The 16,937-nt window shown below is 31.6% G+C and overlaps 1 protein-coding gene across 1 annotated transcript; it reads left to right on the top strand.

Moving 5' to 3' along the window:
• The first annotated feature begins 1,555 nt into the window (after positions 1-1,555).
• On the top strand, positions 1,556-16,468 carry LOC110651801 (uncharacterized). Its single transcript, XM_058146241.1, has 15 exons — positions 1,556-3,380; positions 3,513-3,629; positions 4,164-4,291; positions 4,374-4,584; positions 4,728-4,965; positions 5,043-5,193; positions 5,270-5,572; positions 5,637-5,790; positions 12,320-13,654; positions 13,773-13,901; positions 14,865-15,019; positions 15,103-15,313; positions 15,446-15,683; positions 15,774-15,924; positions 16,018-16,468. Exons 1-15 carry the CDS (start codon positions 2,081-2,083, stop codon positions 16,321-16,323), a joined length of 5,127 nt encoding a protein of 1,708 aa, XP_058002224.1. The 5' UTR covers positions 1,556-2,080; the 3' UTR covers positions 16,324-16,468.
• The last annotated feature ends 469 nt before the right edge of the window (positions 16,469-16,937 follow it).

The raw sequence follows: 16,937 nt of genomic DNA, 5'->3' as shown, positions 1-16,937 counted from the left end.
ATTTGATTATCATCGGCGAAAAAACGAGCAATAATTGACCTTAGTGACAATTGAATTTTCGCCGCTATAAGTGGCCCCGCAGCCTATTTTCCATTCCCCTTTTACCAAGCACAGGTCCTAGGAGTTGAACTCGAAAACTGTTAGTTAAGGACATTTTTAAGAGTTTTGAATTGAAGTCAAAAATCTTTTTTTTTTTTATTTTTTAATAAAAATGGAAATTATATTTATTATTTTAATTTGGATGTAAATTATAGTAAATATCAATATTAGAGACATTAAAAAGAAAAAAGTTTATATTTTATATCTATTCTACAAAAATATTTTTAATGTGTAGAAGTTAGATATTAATTAGATAAAAAATTTATTGGGTATAATTTTTTTAATATTTTTATAAATTATTATATTATTAATAATATTAAAAAATAAGCTGAATATAAATTTTTTCTAAAACACAAAATTATTATTACAAACTAATTATTTTGACCACACATTGTGCAGTTTGTTTGTTTCTTTTTATTTTAATAGTATAATTTGATATTTATTTTTTAATATTTTATATTTCAAAATTATATTATAAATAATTTATTAATGGTAAAATTTTTAGTTAATTATAATTTAAATTTATATTAAAATTTAATAAATATATGTTTATTAAAATAAAATAAAATTATTTTTATCTAAATATCCCTTTATAAGAATGTAACAATATAACATGAAAAACTAAAATCTGTAAATAATTACGTTTAAAAGAGCTCATACATTATTAGAAAGAATTTGTCCATAACAGTAAATATAATAATAAATATGCTCAAAAATAAAATTTTAACTATTCTGCTAATATTTAATATATAATAATAATAAAATTAAAAGTTAAAACAATTTTTTAATTTGTGATGTTATTTTTTCTTCTCATATTATTTTTTTTTCTTTAACATTTTTCTTCTAAATTGAATCTTTTATATCTCTCAACTATTATAAATTTTTATTATTTTCCTATATAATATTTTACATATTTTTAAAATAATATTTATTTAACTATATAAATTATAAAAGTTATAGGGCTAATGACATATTTTTTTATTCTGATTATTTGATTTTTAAATTTTATATATTTTATAAAAATATTTATTTTTTAAAATATAATCTATAATTATACACAAAAATAAAAAGCATTTGAAAAATAACCTATCATTGTGAATATAAATACAATATATTTAAAAAACAGAATATAATAAACAATTAAAAATATATTTATACACCTTTCAAAGATAGAAAATAATTAAATTATTAATGTAAAAGGTAAAAAAAGAAAAATTTTAATAAGTTTTATACTTAATATTTAAAATAAATGAGAAATAAATTTATTCTTATGTATTAATAATAAATTATTTATCTATGTAATCCAATTTTAAATTTTAAAGTTTAATTATTAATAAATTATTTATATTATTTTTTAAATTATTTCTCATACACTATCAAAGGATAAAAAAAAATAAAAGAAAATAAAAATAAAAATTTTACAACATAAAAAGAAGTAAGATGGATAATATCTCTATGACTCTTCCTCCCCAGCGCACAATCGTATCTATCATGCTTCCGATGTTTTTGTCTTCTTGTGGGATCAGGTTTACATCTCACAAGTCTATGCTTCTAGACGCCATATATGATAATTTTCTGAAATTCTGCATTGGAGGTCTTGTTTGTGTTACTCTTTTCTGGCTTTATAGCGTGAAAAATACGGTTCTTCATGGGCAGGTTATCGTGCCTAGCAGGTGTTTGCTGTGCTGTTTATGAGAAAACCAAGAGTCTTCTGCGTTGAAGGACAACTGTCCTTAGCCGTCGGAATCGATTGCGGTTGCTGGCTCAGTGTGACGTTGGTCAAACGCTAATCGAATGAATTTTCAACAATCACGACTAATGTCCATCATGATTGAATTAAATATGGAGTCTCTTGTCGCAAGCTGCAATTTCTTATTCATAATGTTGCTATCTATCAGCTCGTACGAGTCTGCTCTTTTTCACTTGCTCAATCGGGTAGAATTTACAACTTGGAAACATGCACTTCTAACAGTAGACATCAATGGCTATCGCTTCACTTGGATTTCTCAGTACCAATCTTCTCATTTTCCTCTTCAAAATCTCCACTGCCCTTGACACCATTACTCCCTCCCAATCTTTGAGCGATGGCAAGTCCTTGGTTTCCAGAGATGGATCATTCGAATTGGGTTTCTTCAGTCCCGACGATTCCGATTCCGATTCCGATTCCGAGAAACGTTACTTGGGAATTTGGTACAGAAATATCCCCGGTAAAACTGTTGTCTGGGTGGCAAATAGGAATAATCCAATTAATGGTTCTTCTGGTTTGTTGACTATAAACAGCACAGGCAATCCTGTGCTTCTTAGTGAGAACATGACTGTTGTTTGGTCAGTATCTAACTTGACAAAAGAAGCACAAGAGCCAATTTTGCAGCTTTTAGATTCAGGAAATTTTGTTTTAAGAAACAGAAATGATGGAGATTCAGGAATCTACTTGTGGCAAAGCTTTGACTATCCATGTGATACACTGCTGCCTGGAATGAAGCTGGGATGGGACTCAAGGACTGGGCTTAGTAGGCATCTATCATCGTGGAAGAGCTTAAATGATCCATCTATTGGAGACTTTATGTGGGAGGTACAACTGCATAGTAATCCTGAGCTAGTTATGTGGAAGGGCACTCAGAAATACTACAGGAGCGGCCCATGGAATGGTATTGGTTTCAGTGGTGGCATCGCTCTAAAGCCTAACCCTATTTTTGGGTACAATTTTGTGTCAACTGAGGAGGAGGTATATTACATGTACAACCTCAAAAATAAATCTCTATTTACAAGGATAGTTATGAATCAAACTACATATAATCGTCAGCGGTACACTTGGAATGATGTCAATCAAAGCTGGATTCTCTATGACACTGTGCCAAGGGATCGATGTGACAGCTATGGCCTTTGTGGTGCCTATGGAAATTGCATAGCTAGTGAATTGCCTATTTGCCAATGTTTAAAAGGCTTCAAGCCGAGATCATTAGAGAGGTGGAACTTAATGGATTGGTCTCAAGGGTGCATGCGCAATAAACCATTAGATTGTGAGACAGGAGATGGATTTGTTAAATTCTCTGGGTTAAAGCTGCCAGATACAACGTATTCTTGGGTCAACAAAACAATGAATCTCAGGGAATGCAGGACTAAATGCTTGCAAAATTGTTCTTGTATGGCATATTCAAATTTGGATATTAGAGAACGTGGCAGTGGATGCGCCATTTGGTTTGGTGACCTGATGGATATGAGACAGTTAACAGATGATGGAGGGCAAGATCTATATATTCGAATGAATGCTTCAGAAACAGGTATGAGCTTGCTGTTGTTTTTGGTAATCTGTGAGCATCTTAGATGTGCACCAAAGTGTTGCTTGTTTGGTTGTACTTTTTAGCCTTTTTCTAATTATATTTCATTTATTGTAAAAACAATTGACCATGAAGGGGGAAAAGCGAAACGTAAGGTGAAGATAACAATAATAACTTTTGCGTCCATTGCAATGGTCTCCGGGATACTTATGATCAGCTTAGCCATATACAAAAGGAAGAACAAGTCCACTGGTAAATTTTCTTTCTGGTTACTTTCATTAAAAAAAATGATCATCTTGTTTTCTCTAAATTTCTGGAAAGGTGGGAGTGCGTAGAAAGAAACAGCTTTGGCAATTGTCTGTATGCATTCAAATAAAGTTCATTGCAGAAGGGAATGCCTTGTTAAAGAAACTCATGAAATGAACAGTTTCAATGTGAATTTCAAAAAAGATTGCTGAAATAATATGGGTCTCTGTTATTGGTTGATTGAGCCTATAAACAGCAGCTCTGTATTGCATTTGCATCCATTTGAACGTGACAATTTTGTTTCCATTAGAAAACCGCAAAGTTCAATTTCATAATCAGTTAATCACTGACTCAACTCATGTTTGCATTTTGAATATGATGATTTTGGCTCATTCAGTTTCATGTTTTATGTTTTATATTCTCATTCAAGTTTGGATCGTTCAATTTCACATTTTATAATTAATATTCCTCCCCCTGCTCCGGCCCCCAACTCTCCTTTTCCCTTTTTTCTCTTTCCTTTCTCTCTCTTTCTGAGCAAAGAGAACAGTGATTACCAAAATGAAGACTTCGAGCTACCATTGTTTGAGTTACCTACAATAGTTAACTCCACCAATAACTTTTCAATCAGCAACAAGATAGGAGAAGGTGGTTTTGGACCTGTCTACAGGGTAAAGATTCTTAATTTTTAGTTAATGTCTAAGCACTTATTTGATTAGATAGTGCAATTTTTTGACAAATTTTATTTTGCAGAGCACACTAATAGATGGACAAGAAATTGCTGTGAAGAGGTTATCAAGAGCTTCGGGACAAGGGTTAAATGAGTTCAAAAATGAAGTCAAATTTATTGCAAAGCTGCAACACCGAAATCTTGTAAAGCTTCTTGGTTGTTGCATTCAAGGAGAAGAGAAAATGCTGGTTTATGAGTACATGTGCAATAAAAGCCTTGACTCCTTCATTTTCGGTTTGTATCACTCATAACCTAATAAATGTGATTGGCCTACAGTAACTTCATAGCAAATATGTCATATATTCTTAATGCAATCAAATTTTCCATTTTGGGCATTCTAGTAGCATTTGGGCTCATATGAATACATGACCTATCAGATCAAACAAGAAGTAAACTGCTAGACTGGGCCAAGCGTTTCAACATTATCTGTGGGATTGCTAGGGGTCTTCTCTATCTGCATCAAGATTCAAGATTGAGGATTATACATAGGGATCTCAAAGCAAGTAACATATTACTTGATAATGAGTTGAACCCAAAAATTTCAGATTTTGGCTTGGCCAAAACTTTTGGAGGTGAACAAACTGAAGGAAACACAAATAGGGTGGTTGGAACGTAGTAAGTTTTCTATGCTAAGGTTTCATAATTTGCTACGCTTGGCAATTAATCTGATTTCTCTTTTAACAATGCTGCAGTGGATATATGGCACCGGAATATGCTACAGACGGGATTTTCTCTGACAAATCTGACGTTTTTAGTTTTGGTATCATAATGCTTGAGATAATAAGTGGTAAGAAAAGCAGAGGGTATCATCATCCAGACCATAGTCATAACCTTATTGGAAATGTAAGTATCCAGAGTTATTCTTTGCTATTTCTTTCCACATCTGTTATGTATCAATAAAAGGGTTCTCATGCTTTAGGCTTGGAGATTGTGGAAGGAAGGCAAGTCCTTGGAATTGATTGATTCAGTATTAGGAGAATCCTATCATCTATTGGAAGTGATGCGATGCTACCACATTAGCCTCTTATGTGCGCAACATCATGCTGAGGACAGGCCAAGTATGGCACTTGTGCTTTTGATGTTAGGTAGTGAGATTGCATTGCCTGAGCCCAAAGAACCTGGTTTTTTTAAGGACAAACGTCGGTTTGAAGAAGAATCTTCATCGAGCAAAATCGAATCATCCTCAACCAATGAAATGTCAATCTCATTGTTGGAAGCTCGATAGAAGATCATTTAACTACATGCCGTTAGCTATTTTTCCTGTATTGGTTGTTGTTTGTGGATAGACCGTTCGATGTATTTCTATATCAAGCGAAAAAACTTTATTCAACAATTTCAAGTTCAGCATGTATACAAATGTCACAAGGTCTTTAGGCAACAAATTAACGGAAGCTGTGAGTAGTAATTTAGCTGGGTGGAAGGGTTGGATTTTGTACCAAGGTAAGTGAAGTCTTTAAGCTTTATTATTGAGCAAATACGAGACATTACATTATGTACCATCAAGTTATCAAACAGTTCTTGCAGTAGCTAACATTTTAGAAGGGTATGTGTTGTATTCTTTATGCAATGGCTTCAATGGGTTATTAGATCTCTGGAACTTTCTGCTATTTTGTTGGTAAGAGTAGGCATTGTTCCTGGATACCGCATTATCAGTTCGCTGAAATTTAACATCATTCCCCAAAGGCCAAGCTCTGTCAGCATTTGTATAGCAAGACATTATTATTGACAATACAAATGTACAAAATCATTCAACATCGCAATTGGATACAGATCTAAGATTTGCTGCTTGATGGATGTGGAAGAAAGAAGCTTGACCCTGCCTAATTACAAGACTTTTTGCTCATTATTTCGCAGGCTCTTGAATTGAAGGGAAGAAACTGATGCCAACAATGCTAATCAAGCAATTTCATAGCAGCCTCTTGACAAGGCTTTCGCTTTGCGCAAGTGATTTAGATTCTCCAGCCAATGCCTTGCAAAAGCAGAAAATGTTTAGTAAATCTAGTTTTTTTTTTTTTTTTTTAATTTCCCCTGAAGAGGTGTGAGAGAGTAGAAATTTTTATTTACACATAATTCATTATAAATTTAAAATATAAAATATACAATAAGATTTATTTATTTTATATAAAAATTTTATATATTTATAATATAGATTTATAATGAATCAAATTTAAATAAAAAAAGAAAAAATATTTAGTGTGAAATTTTCCTCAAAAATAATAGAAATTCATTGATAATAACAAGCTTAAAGCTCATCACATAAGGGTGTCCAACCTAACGGCAATTACAATGAGGCCTTAAGGTTAGAGAACCCATGGCCATCTCAACCTAATTCACCCATGCCAGCCCAACAAACCAAGAACCAAGGAAACCTAACAGAGGTGGGTATTGGACCTAAACCCGCTAACTCGTGGAGTGCCCATATGCAGTGCCGTCACCACAATTCAAAGAATAGCTGGAAAAAAAAAACGCCAATATGCCAACCATTCACTGGCGGTAGTGAGAGGATACAATTTGAAGAACAAATCTAGGTCCTTGCATAGCACAAAGCCTAAGAGAAGAGTACCCTAGTACATCAAATCCCAGACAGGGTAAAAATGAAAATGTAGGCTCCAAACCAAACAGAGTTAGTAGACCACCGTGGATCAACGAATCGCACAAAGGAGTAGAATAGAGAAGCAAGAAAGAAAGTCCTTTTGGCATTTCATTCTCTTTTATAACCAGAGGGGGAGGCAACAGTATTGGACAGGTCGGCAACAATTGAACGCTCGGGTTCTCTCATCCTCTACACCACCTGATGAAGCTTGATCTCCCTGTTATTTTACACCCAAACCCAAGAAACCATGACTCACCCTCTACCATGCAACTTGAAGATCAAGCCAATTAAGATGGTTTCCGGATAGCACTTGCTACAAAACACAGAAGCACAACACAGGTGGAACTACAAATGCCAACAGTTTTGAAAATTAAAATTTTACTCATAGTTATAATGTATTTTTTTCAAAAAAATACTGTTTGCCCCCCTAAAATTTTAAAAATAAAAATTTTAATGTATTTAAAAAAAATTTCAATTTCCCCTCTAATATTTTATTCATAATTTTTATATTATTTAATTTTAATCGCTTAATATTTTATATTTTTATTTTAATCCATGTATATTAAACAAAATTTCATTTAATTTCCTTTTAATATTTAGTTTCGGCTCTCCAATGGTGAATTTCTAGCTTTCCCCCAGAAACACAATAGAGAAAAAAAACATAGCAGGGAACATATCAGTCCCAAGGGTCCCTCAAAATGTTGAATCGCTACTCAATCAACCAGACAAAAAAATATGCAAAACCCTACCCAGCTGGAAGGAATGGAACCCACAACCCAGAAGGGGCAGCCGGACTGTCCTCTGCCCTGAGGGGCAGAAAATGCTAACGGGCTGGCAGCATAGAGGGCCTAAAACTCTGCAACCCAAATACCCAAAAGAAGAGAGTTGTTCTCCCTAAAAGATGAGAAATCAAAAGCCTTGTGGTGTGAAATTCGACAAGCAAGTAAACGAGACTCATTAATTGAGCTTAGTGACCATTGATTTTTCGCCCCTATATGTGGCCCCACAGCCCAATTTTCGTTACCCCTTTACCAACGCAGCATTGAAGTGGCGTGTTATACTTTCCTAGAGCTGAAGTGGAAAACTGTTACTCAAGGTTGTGCATGATTTTTAAAGATTTTTAATGGAAGTGAAAAATCATATTCAATTTTATTAAATTTTTTAAAAAATTATTTATATAAATATTCAACCATACCAAATTGAATTATATTTATTATTTTAATTTAATTTTTCATTAAGAACTGTACAACAATTTTATAAAATCGAAATTGCGTAAAAAAATTTGATTTTATATATATAAAATTTATGTTTTTCTAAATATATTATAGAATTTTAATAAATTATATATATTTAATTGCATTTGACTAGCCTTTTTTTTTACATTCTCTGTTAGGATACAAGTTGCTTAAGAAAATCGATCAAATCAAAATTTATAAAATTTTATATTTTTAACATTAAATCTAAATAATAAAAACATAAAAATAAAGAAAATTAGAAATCAAAACTCAAAAATCTTAAGGTTCGGTTCGATTTTCTTTGATTTCGGTTCGATTCGATTCGGTTCGATTCAATTCGGTTTGATTTTTTAATTTCCTATATATATTAATAATTTCGGTTAGGTTCGGTTTTTTAATTTTTTTATGAAAATAACCGAACCGAACCGATTAATCGAGATTATTAAAATTATAAATCAAACCGAAATGATTAAATTTTAAAATCAAACCGATTAAACTGAATTTAATCGATTCGATTCGATTTTTCAATTTAAACCGAAAACTGCTCTCCCCTAACTGCGACCAAAGCCAAATGGAACTGTTCTTGCACTGCATGAACAAGCTTTAGGCCCGTTTTAGTTCGCATACTTAGAAATAGAGTCACTATTGAAATCGGAGGCAGAATGGTAAGTTTTTATTTATATTTAGTTTATTGTGAAATTAAAATTAGATTTTTTTTTAAGTATTTGATTTGCATATAAAAATTATAAAATCTGAATTAAATTTATTTTGTACTTAATAAAAATTAACTTAAAATTATTTTTTATACTTTTATACTTTTATTTTGTAATTTTAATTATTATAAGAGAATATAAAAATAATATTTTTTATATTTATTTAATTTGAATTAATTATAATTATAATTATATTTTTTCTATTTTATTTAATTATAAGTAAAAATAAAAATAATATATTTTGTCCTTTTACTTTAAATAATTAAAGTTAATTAAATTCAAAATTTTTATTTTAATCGATTATATGAAAATATAAAAATATTATTTTTATATTTTAATTATTATTATAATTATTTTATTTTTATTTTAATTAATTATTTTAATTATTATAATTATTATTAATTTAGTTATTATAATAATTTTAATTATTATAATTTTTACAATTATAATTATAATTTTAATCTTAATTAATTATTTGAAATATAAAATATTATTTTTATATTTTTATTTTAATTAATAATATGAAAATATAAAAATTAAAATATCCCAATCAATAAATGAGTAAAATTGAACATTTAGCCTTTAACTAGATTATTATTCTCATTGTTGTATTTTAATTCACATGTTAAAAAAAAATATAATTCCCTTATTATGAAAATCAAATTTCTTAACTAATGGGAATGAAAATAAAAAAAAAAAAATAAACTTTTAAATACTGGCAATTTTTTTTTTACTTTTTAATTAATTTTTACTGAATTAAATGGCCTTAATATTTAAGGAGAAGGCAGAGGTTGTGCCCTTTAGTTTGACGATTTGATTGACCTTAGAGAAGCTCCCTTTGATGGACAGGATGTCTGCTTCTGAATTAGGTCTTCTTCATATTACTCCTTGAAGAATTTTTGTTCATATTTGCTTTATTTAACTTGGTTTGCCCCTTTTGCATAAATTCAAAAAGCTGAGGCTGAGGATGTAGAACGTTAAGAAGGGCTGTTTGGCCTTGCCATTGGAACTTGGGGGCCAGCTGCTACTTCCACAAGAGCAGGACAAAGTCAAAAGGTTAAATTATCCATTTTGGTTGCCCCCATGAAAATGAAACATGTGGCTTACGCTATACGGATTTTTCCATGTACCATGAAATGCACTATTATCGTTGCCGTAAAGATTGTACTAATTTTTTTTAATTTTTTTGAGAAATTTTCCGTTTTATTGATAATACGCAATCACGATACGTGAATGATTTTAGGCTTACCATTTTAGTTTTGTCAAGGTGCTGTGCAAAATGATTAGTTGGGCTTTGTATTTTTAATTAATACTGGCTTTAAAAAATCATATTAATTTGAAAAATCAAAATTCTCCATGCCAGAAAAAAAAAATTAAATTTATGAATTCAATTAATTGATTACAGGGAGTACAGTTGGTGTATATGCACCTTAGCCAATATTAGTTGTAAGTATAATCATTTAACTATATATAAATATATTTTGTTATTAATAAGGGCTACTTTTATTTTTAATGTTCACATTAATTTTAACGAATATTAACGAACAAAGTCCATGAGACTTATATATACGATAGTGAAAATTATAATGTGATTATAATTATGAGATTTTGACTGCTTTATAACATTTTTCTAAAATATTCCTAGTCAATGTTATATCTATATTGAACATGGATCTAGCTGTTAAGATCATTACACATTGTATTTTTTTTTTCTTTATAAAAGGAAGCAGTAGTTCTCGCTAAACTGAGGCATAAGAGATACCTAGAGCTAACTTGTCGGTGTTTGTGGTGACAAGTTCATTGAATTGACCCACACAAAAATTCCATATAAAAATTATTTGTGTCTATGGAAAGACTCACATGTGACAGTCATATAATTTATCCTTTAACTTGAGACATTTGGTTATCTTATATAGAAATTATTGTGTTTTGATACTATTCACATGTTATTATATATAAGAATCACAAATATGACAACTATTAAATATAGTATGAAATGTATAAAGATATTTGAGTGTCAAGATAAGATTCATTACCCTAGATAATTAGGGATAATGTTCCAAATGTTCTTGACTTGTGTAGATTGTTAAATTTTTGCTCAAGGAAAAATAAGATTAAAAGTTTTATTTAATTATTGTTTTATTTAATTATTCAATTACACTAGAAGAACAGAAATAATTTATATATAACAAATACATTTCATACATTATTGTATAAATCAAAATATTATGATGAAATGATATTAATTACACTGATAAACTAATTACTGAAAGGTTAGTCAAACCACTTTGATATTTAAAAAAAAAAAAAATACTTTGACATATTCTAATATTTGAGTGGTGGTCATTATATATTATTAGATGTCAAAAATCATCTACAAATATAATAAATCAATTATAAATTGATAATAAAATTAATGTATTAATTTTATTTAATTCTTAAGTACGATTGTAATTACATTTGTTGTCAACATAATACGAACCTAATGAATCACACACATATAGATCGTAAACGAGGAAGTAAAATAAGTTATCAAGTTGGACTTGATTGAAAATAAAATAAAATAAAATAACTTTGAAGGCTTATGGATCAAAACATAAATTTTATGAAGACTACTTTATGTCCTAAAAATTAAGTGTGGACTTTAATTTAAAGTTTCAAGAGTTGTAAGATTTAGTTATGCAATTCTAATTTCTTATAAAAAGTCAATTTATAATTAATCAATTTAAATGATTAAATTATTAATTATTAAAAGTTGCTCCGATAAAAAGATCTTACCGTCCCTTTTTACACAATTGTCATCATTTTCATGTTTTGGGTTAGCACTCAAAATTTCAAATTTTTTTAGAGGATTTCCTCATAATCAATATGTGTGATACCATTGGAGGCCGAACAATTAGACGGCTATTAGTTTACAACAATATTGTTGATTAACAAATTCTCAAAATTGATTTAAGTAATTTACTTAATAATTAGAATTAATTACAGCCATTCCATAAATTAATTAAAGTAGATTTTAAAGATTTAACTTTCTGCTCAATTAATTTATGTAATTAACGTAGACAAACAAGTACTAATGCAGTAATGCAAACTCTTATTCCAATTCCAGTGCTTGTAGAATAATTTACATGATAAACGGGTAGAAATGAGTGGATTCCAAAATATAATTGTTTAATGTTAAGTCTTGATTGACCTAAGTCTGCGCTAACAGCAACATCTCAATTCATAAGTCATAACGCGGAAAAATTGTATGTGAAATGATTGCACTAAATAAAAATTCCATAATGCGTTAACGTGAAGTTAATCCCCGTATACTTCTTAGATATCCTCCAATAATTATTTGTTTATATATTATAAAAAAAAAATACGTATCTATAAAAATTGGGCAAGACCGCAACTTTTTTTCATTTATATTTTACGGCATTGAATCTGCAACTCTCCCGCACTCATGATGAACCCTCATTCTTTAATATTTGTCATTGCTAATTTACTCCTCTTTTCTCAATTCTCAGATGCAACCGATACACTTACTTCATCCCAATCTATTGCCGATAGCACTGGCGGTACCTTGGTTTCACAAGATGGAAGTTTTGAGCTTGGTTTCTTCTCACCTGGTAGTTCCAGGAACCGTTATTTGGGAATTTGGTATAAAAATATCTCTATTAGAACTGTTGTTTGGGTTGCAAACCGTAGCAGTCCAATCAACGATACCTCTGGTTTATTGATGATAAACAACATGGGCAATCTCATCATAGTTAGTAGCAAGAACATGGGTAGTGTTGTTTGGTCGTCAAACTCATCGAAAGCTGCAGCCCTGCAAAGCCCAGTAGTACAGCTACAGGATTCGGGAAATCTGGTCTTAAGAGAAGGAAAAGATGATGAAAACTCTGGAATCTACTTATGGCAGAGTTTTGATCATCCAACTGATACATTGCTACCAGGGATGAAGATCGGAGTGAACTTGAAGACAAGATTTGAATGGCAAATCACATCTTGGAAAAACAGGGATGATCCTTCACCTGGGGACTTAGTTTGGAAGATCATACCACATAATTACCCTGAATCAACCATATGGAATGGCTCCAACATTTTCTCTCGAACAGGCCCATGGAATGGCATCTCCTTCAGTGGTAGTCTTATGTTAAGGCTTAACAAAATCTTTGATTTCTACTTTGTGAACACGGAGGAGGAGGTTTACTACATATACTACCTTAAAAAGAAATCAGTAATTTCAAGGGTTGTAATGAACCCAAGCAGCAATAGAAGGGAGCGCCAGATATGGGATGAATCATCTATGAAATGGATTCTGTATTCATATATACCAACGGATTACTGCGACCAATATGACAATTGTGGTCCCTATGGAATTTGCGTCGTTGATGGCGTCGTTGATGCATCGCCCATTTGTCAATGTTTGAAAGGTTTCGACCCTAAATCACCAGAGCAGTGGAATTCAGGGGTTACGTCTCATGGCTGTAAGCGTAACAAATCATTGGACTGCAGCCAGGGTACTGGAGATGGATTTCTCAAATTTACAGGATTAAAATTGCCAGATACTACGCATTCTTGGGTAAATAAAAGCATGAATATCCAAGACTGCAGAGCCAAATGCTTACACAGCTGTTCTTGCACTGCATATACAAGCTTTAATATTTCAGGAGAAGGCAGTGGTTGTGCTCTTTGGTTTGACGATTTAATTGATATTAGAGAAATTCCCTCTGGTGGACAAGATCTCTACATAAGACTGTCTGCTTCTAAATTAGGTAAATACTCTACTCTTAACTCTTCGTATTACTCCTTGAAGAATTTTTGTCAAGTGATCAGTATCATATTTGCTTTATTTAACTTGGTTTGCCTGTTTGTATAAATTAAAAAAAAAAGCTGAGCTTGAGGCTGTAAAACATGAACCTGACAAGAAGATAGTGGTGAAAATCATCCCTGCCATTGCTGTAGCTTCTGGGATTCTAGGGGTCAGCTACTACTTCTGCAAGGGCGTGACAAAGTCAATAGGTAAAGTTATCCATTTTGGTTGCGTCCATGAAGACGAAAGGTGTGCCTTATTGATAACACACAAATCATGATACGTGGATAATTTTAGGCTTAGCATTTTAGTTTTGTCCAGGGGCTGTGCAAATTGATTAGTGGGCTTTCCATAACAAAATAGTTTAGAACTTATAGGTAAGGGGACAATTGTCTTTGCTCACTTAATACTGGCTTTAAAAAATCATATTAACATTGTAGTTTTAGCAAATTTTATGTTGTTGCTTCAATCATCTTATACTTACAGGCGTAGTCAGGTGGACGTTGTGGGTGGTTGCACAACATCCGCCCGCGCCCATGATACCTAGCTCATTTTAGATGATGATCCCAGGATTCCCGATCGAGTTGTATGTTGACAGGTGTGTGGGCCTTATGTAAGTGGAGAAATTATTAGGTGCATTTGGTATAAACGCATTATCTCTCACAATCATGTGGGATTCTCTCTCTATATTATAGGAAGGACCTACTTTTTTCTTTGAGAGAAAAAATATTATTTTTAATACTCTCGGTATATTTAATAATTAGTCATCTAAATGATGACAGGCTTACAATTGAAAGCCAAGTAGACTATCCGAATGATTTGAACAATTGAGTCATGATTGCTCATCAAACCCTCTAGGCCATCAAGGATTGATCCACATGTCCAAACCTGAGCCCTCGAGTGGAGCGCTTATGTTGGGCAATGTTGTTTGATCAACCATTTGTTGATTGAATTGCTTGGCCTTTTCACTGTTTTTACCGAATCATTTGATCTTTTGACTCAGATTTTAGGATGTTATATATCACTGATAATTAAAGAGGTTTTATTTTTATTTATTTATTTATTATAAATTGCTTTTGCCTTTTATGATTTACTAATTAATATCATCCAGTATCTCTATCCCATGGTTAATTTATAACAATTAAAATGCAAGTCACATCTCTTTCTTTTAGATCAAAAAGAAAAGCAAGATGAAATTGACCAAAGTGAATGCTCAGACAATGACATGGAACTTCCATTATTTGACTTTGTCATAATATCACATGCAACCGACAAATTTTCTCTTAGCAATAAGCTAGGAGAAGGAGGTTTTGGACCTGTTTATAAGGTAAGCTTGGAATCTGCTAGCTAGCAATATAACCTAGCAATTCACGTTTTTCTTCAGAAGCTTGTTACCTGTAATTTTTCCAGGGTACATTAATGGATGGCAGAGAAATTGCTGTGAAGAGGCTATCAAAAAATTCTTGGCAAGGACTAAAGGAGTTCAAAAATGAAGTTAAATTGATTGCGAAACTTCAACACCGAAATCTTGTAAAGCTACTTGGTTGCTGTATTGAAGGGGAAGAGAGAATGTTGATTTATGAATACATGCCAAATAAAAGTCTAAACTCTTTCATTTTTGGTATGAATCCCTCAAAACCTGATCATCTGAGTGATGATGCATAGACATTAGTTCAGTTTCTGTTTATTATAAAATTAGTCTGGCTAGCTAGTAGGATGTGCATTTGCCCTAATATGAAAATGGAACATGCAGATCCAACAAGGGGTAAAGTATTAGATTGGCCAAAGCGTTTCAAAATTGTGTGTGGAATAGCTAGGGGGCTTCTCTATCTTCATCAAGATTCAAGACTAAGGATTATACATAGAGATTTGAAAGCAAGTAATGTATTACTTGACAAGGATATGAACCCAAAAATTTCAGATTTCGGCATGGCCAAAACTTTTGGAGCTGACCAAAATGAAGGGAATACAAACAGGGTAGTTGGAACCTAGTAAGTATATGACTTAATTAACTAGCTTTTATCATAATTAGTTGGTGATGCATTACATAATCCTTTTATTTACTCTTGATTGTTTTGCAGTGGTTATATGGCACCAGAATATGCAACTGATGGCTTATTCTCGGTGAAATCTGATGTTTTTAGCTTTGGAATTCTAATGCTAGAGATAATAAATGGAAAGAGAAGTCATGGATTTTATCATCCAAACTATAGTCTTAACCTTGTTGGATACGTAAGTGTTGCGAGCTGAACCTTTTTTCCAGATCTTTCCACTACATCTGTTGAATTAACAAAAAAGAAATTTTGGCATTTGGTCGTTTTCCAGGCTTGGAAATTGTGGAAAGATGGCAAGTTCTTGGAATTGATTGATCCACTTTTAAGAGAGGCATGTCATCTATCAGAAGTGAAGCGATGCGTCCATATTAGCCTCTTATGTGTGCAACATCATCCTAAGGACAGGCCAACCATGGCTTCTGTGGTTCTGATGTTAGGTAGTGAAATTGCATTCCCTCAGCCAAAAGAACCTGGTTTTTTTAAGGACAAAGGTCCACTTGAGGCACAAACATCCTCCAGCAATATTGAATCGTTTTCAGCCAATGAAATTTCCCTCTCATTGCTAGATGCTCGATAGAGCATCATTTAACTGCATTGCATGCCTTTTACTACGTACTGTTGCTGTACTTAGAGATTGCAACTTCAATTGACTTTTTGGTCTCTTTGATTTGAGCTTACAACCGGTTTATATTAAGCGATTAATGAAACTATATTTAGCTGCTGCTTTTGAACGTAAAATTACTAATGAGAATATATATCATATAATTTATTTTGTTATTAAAATAAATATATAATTATTAATTTATTATATTATATTATATTATATTATTATTTTTATCAATATTAAATTGCAAAATTTGATCATAAAAGGCATTTCTGATGAGAAATTGAAAGAAAGTAATAATAGCTGACTGTATAAAAATTTTCTAATATTCGACCAAAAAAAAAAGGCTAATATAGTTTTATATTAAAGAAGCAAAATGCTCAAGCAAATTCAAAATTGCTCACGGCCTGTCTATAAAAAAATATGATTTCAAAGCCCAGTGTTCCGGATTAATGGAGCGAAGTTGCAAAGAGATTAAAATTAAAAGAGTTATTTTTGTAAAAAAAATCAAATAAATATGTAGCAATTTTGAAATCACTCTTATTTTAAAGCTGATATAAACTATTGCAGTTTGATATCTCATCAGC

The sequence above is a fragment of the Hevea brasiliensis genome, chromosome 4 (assembly GCF_030052815.1).
Source record: "Hevea brasiliensis isolate MT/VB/25A 57/8 chromosome 4, ASM3005281v1, whole genome shotgun sequence".
NCBI lineage: Eukaryota > Viridiplantae > Streptophyta > Magnoliopsida > Malpighiales > Euphorbiaceae > Hevea > Hevea brasiliensis.
The sequence above is the reverse complement of the archived record's forward strand: the minus strand, read 5'-3'. Positions and strand labels throughout refer to the sequence as shown.